At 46.4% G+C, this 2,030-nt stretch overlaps 1 protein-coding gene across 1 annotated transcript in view; it reads right to left on the bottom strand.

Annotated features, from left to right (window-relative positions):
- Window positions 1-677, bottom strand: part of LOC125436542 (protein FAM189B-like) — a 15,820-nt gene extending 15,143 nt beyond the window's left edge. Inside the window, exon 1 of the mRNA XM_048503635.1 lies at window positions 529-677. Within this exon, the coding sequence (XP_048359592.1) occupies window positions 529-677 (149 nt within the window). The remainder of the gene's footprint in view (window positions 1-528) is intronic.
- Between the last annotated feature and the right edge of the window lie 1,353 nt (window positions 678-2,030).

The raw sequence follows: 2,030 nt of genomic DNA, 5'->3' as shown, positions 1-2,030 counted from the left end.
GGGNNAGAAAGAGAAAGGGTGAGAAAGAGAGAAAACTGAGAGGAAGAGTGAGAGAGAGTGAGAAAGGGAAAGAGAGAGAGTGAGAGTGAGAAAGAGAAAAACAGGCAGAGAAAGCAGGAAAGAAAAAGGGAGAGAAAGAGAGCAACAAAGAGAAAGAGAGAGAGAGAGAGAACAACAAAGAGGGAGAAACGGAGAGAGAGAGAGAGAAGGTGAGAAAGAGAAAAACAGGGAGCAAAGAGGGAAAGAAAGAGAGAAAAGAGGGGGAGAGAGGGAGAGAAAAAGAGGGCAAGAAATAGAAAGAGGGTGAGAAAGAGAGAAAACAGTGAGAGGAAGAGGGAGAGTGAGAAAGGGAAAGAAAGAGAGAGAGAGAGAAAGAAGGTGAGAAAGAGAAAAGCAGGGAGAGAAAGAGAGCAACAAAGAGGAAGAGAGAGAAAGAGAGAAAGAGAGAGCAACAAAGAGGGAGAAACAGGGGGAGAGAGGGGGGGGCAGCAGAGTGGCCAGCGGTGGTCGCACAGCTCACTTTCTCACGCAGCTCCTGCTCCTGGACATTCTGGTGCTTCCAGACTTCGAAGGGAGGAGCATGTGGGCCGCACCTGAATCCTGATCACTGTCCTTCCTGCCCGTTCCCATTTGCCCTTCTGGTCTGCAGGGGTAGGGGCAGCCAAATGCGCCCCCATGTGAACTAGGCACGTGGGGCCTTGATCACAAGATCCCCTCACAAGATACGCCCCTGTGGCCCCACTTTTGACGGGGCTGGCATGGGGTGGGTACAGAGCTCAGACTGCTGAAATCCCAAACAGAAAAGGGTTTTATTAAAAGGTAAAAAGGCAAACACACGTTCGATTCGCTTCAGCCCTGAGCAAGGATTAAAAATTGGTATAAATGTTCCTCTAATCCTGTTTGAGAGATGTGCTCAGGCTGAAGCTAAAACGAAGGATAAGCTCTTTGATTTTTTTTAAGCTACCGCATCCAGAAATTCTCCATCACCTCAGGATTCATTTTTAGTTCATTCAATTTATAGCCTGCCCTTCCCGGCAGAAGCCGGTCTCAGGTACCGTATATACCGGAGTATGGGACGACTGGGTGTATAAGACGACCCCCCCTTTCCCAGTTAAAATATAGAGTCTGGGTTATACTCGCCATATAAGACTACGTACCCGGCGTATAAGACGACCCCAGACTTTACAGATGATTTCCCAGGGTTCAAAAGTAGTCTTATACACCAATATATACGGTAGGCTATCAACAAACACTTTACACTTTACGCAATTCATCCCTACAACAAATGTACATTTATAATAAAATCAGTTCTGCTTAAATAAAATAATCACCAATTAAGTTCAACATCTTGTTCCTACGTCTCTGTTGCACGGTGGTGCCTGTTAGGTCTTGGCTCGAAGATGAATGGAATGCTCTTCCTCCAGCTGTCCGGGCCCTGCGGGACCTACATGAGTTCCGCAGGGCCTGTAAGACTGAGTTATTCCGCCGGGCTTTTGGGGAGGCCGGCTGCTGATAGGTGCCCATTAACAACTAAGATCCGCTGTTCCCCTCTCAGGGGAGTTGAGGAGTTAATGGCTGAACGCCATCTGTTTTAACTGATTATGAATTAGGAGCGCTGCTTTTAACTGATATGAATTTTTAGTATTTTATTCTGTTATCCGCTTGTTTATATTGTGATGTGAACCGCCCTGAGCCCTTTGGGGGAGGGCGGCATAAAAGTGGAACAAATAAATAAATAAATAAATAAATAAAAATAAGTAGACTCTGGATTCAGGATCAGTAGTCTGTATTGAGTTGGCAACAAGCACTCTAAACTTCAAGTGCTGCTGATCTGGCTTCTACATTCATGTTTATCCCCCAGCTCCCACTCACCAAGTGCCGCCCCTGCCCAGAAGAGACAGAAAGAGAAAGAGAGGGAGAGAAAGAGAAAGAGGATGAGAAAAAGAGCATAAGTCCCCCTCCCGTTTCCCCAGAGAATGTGAGAAAGTAAAGTCTGAATAAGAATGTTTTCGAAAGTGGCCTGTCCAAGG

Source organism: Sphaerodactylus townsendi, linkage group LG01 (genome assembly GCF_021028975.2).
Source record: "Sphaerodactylus townsendi isolate TG3544 linkage group LG01, MPM_Stown_v2.3, whole genome shotgun sequence".
NCBI classification, from domain to species: Eukaryota; Metazoa; Chordata; class Lepidosauria; order Squamata; family Sphaerodactylidae; genus Sphaerodactylus; species Sphaerodactylus townsendi.
The sequence above is the reverse complement of the archived record's forward strand: the minus strand, read 5'-3'. Positions and strand labels throughout refer to the sequence as shown.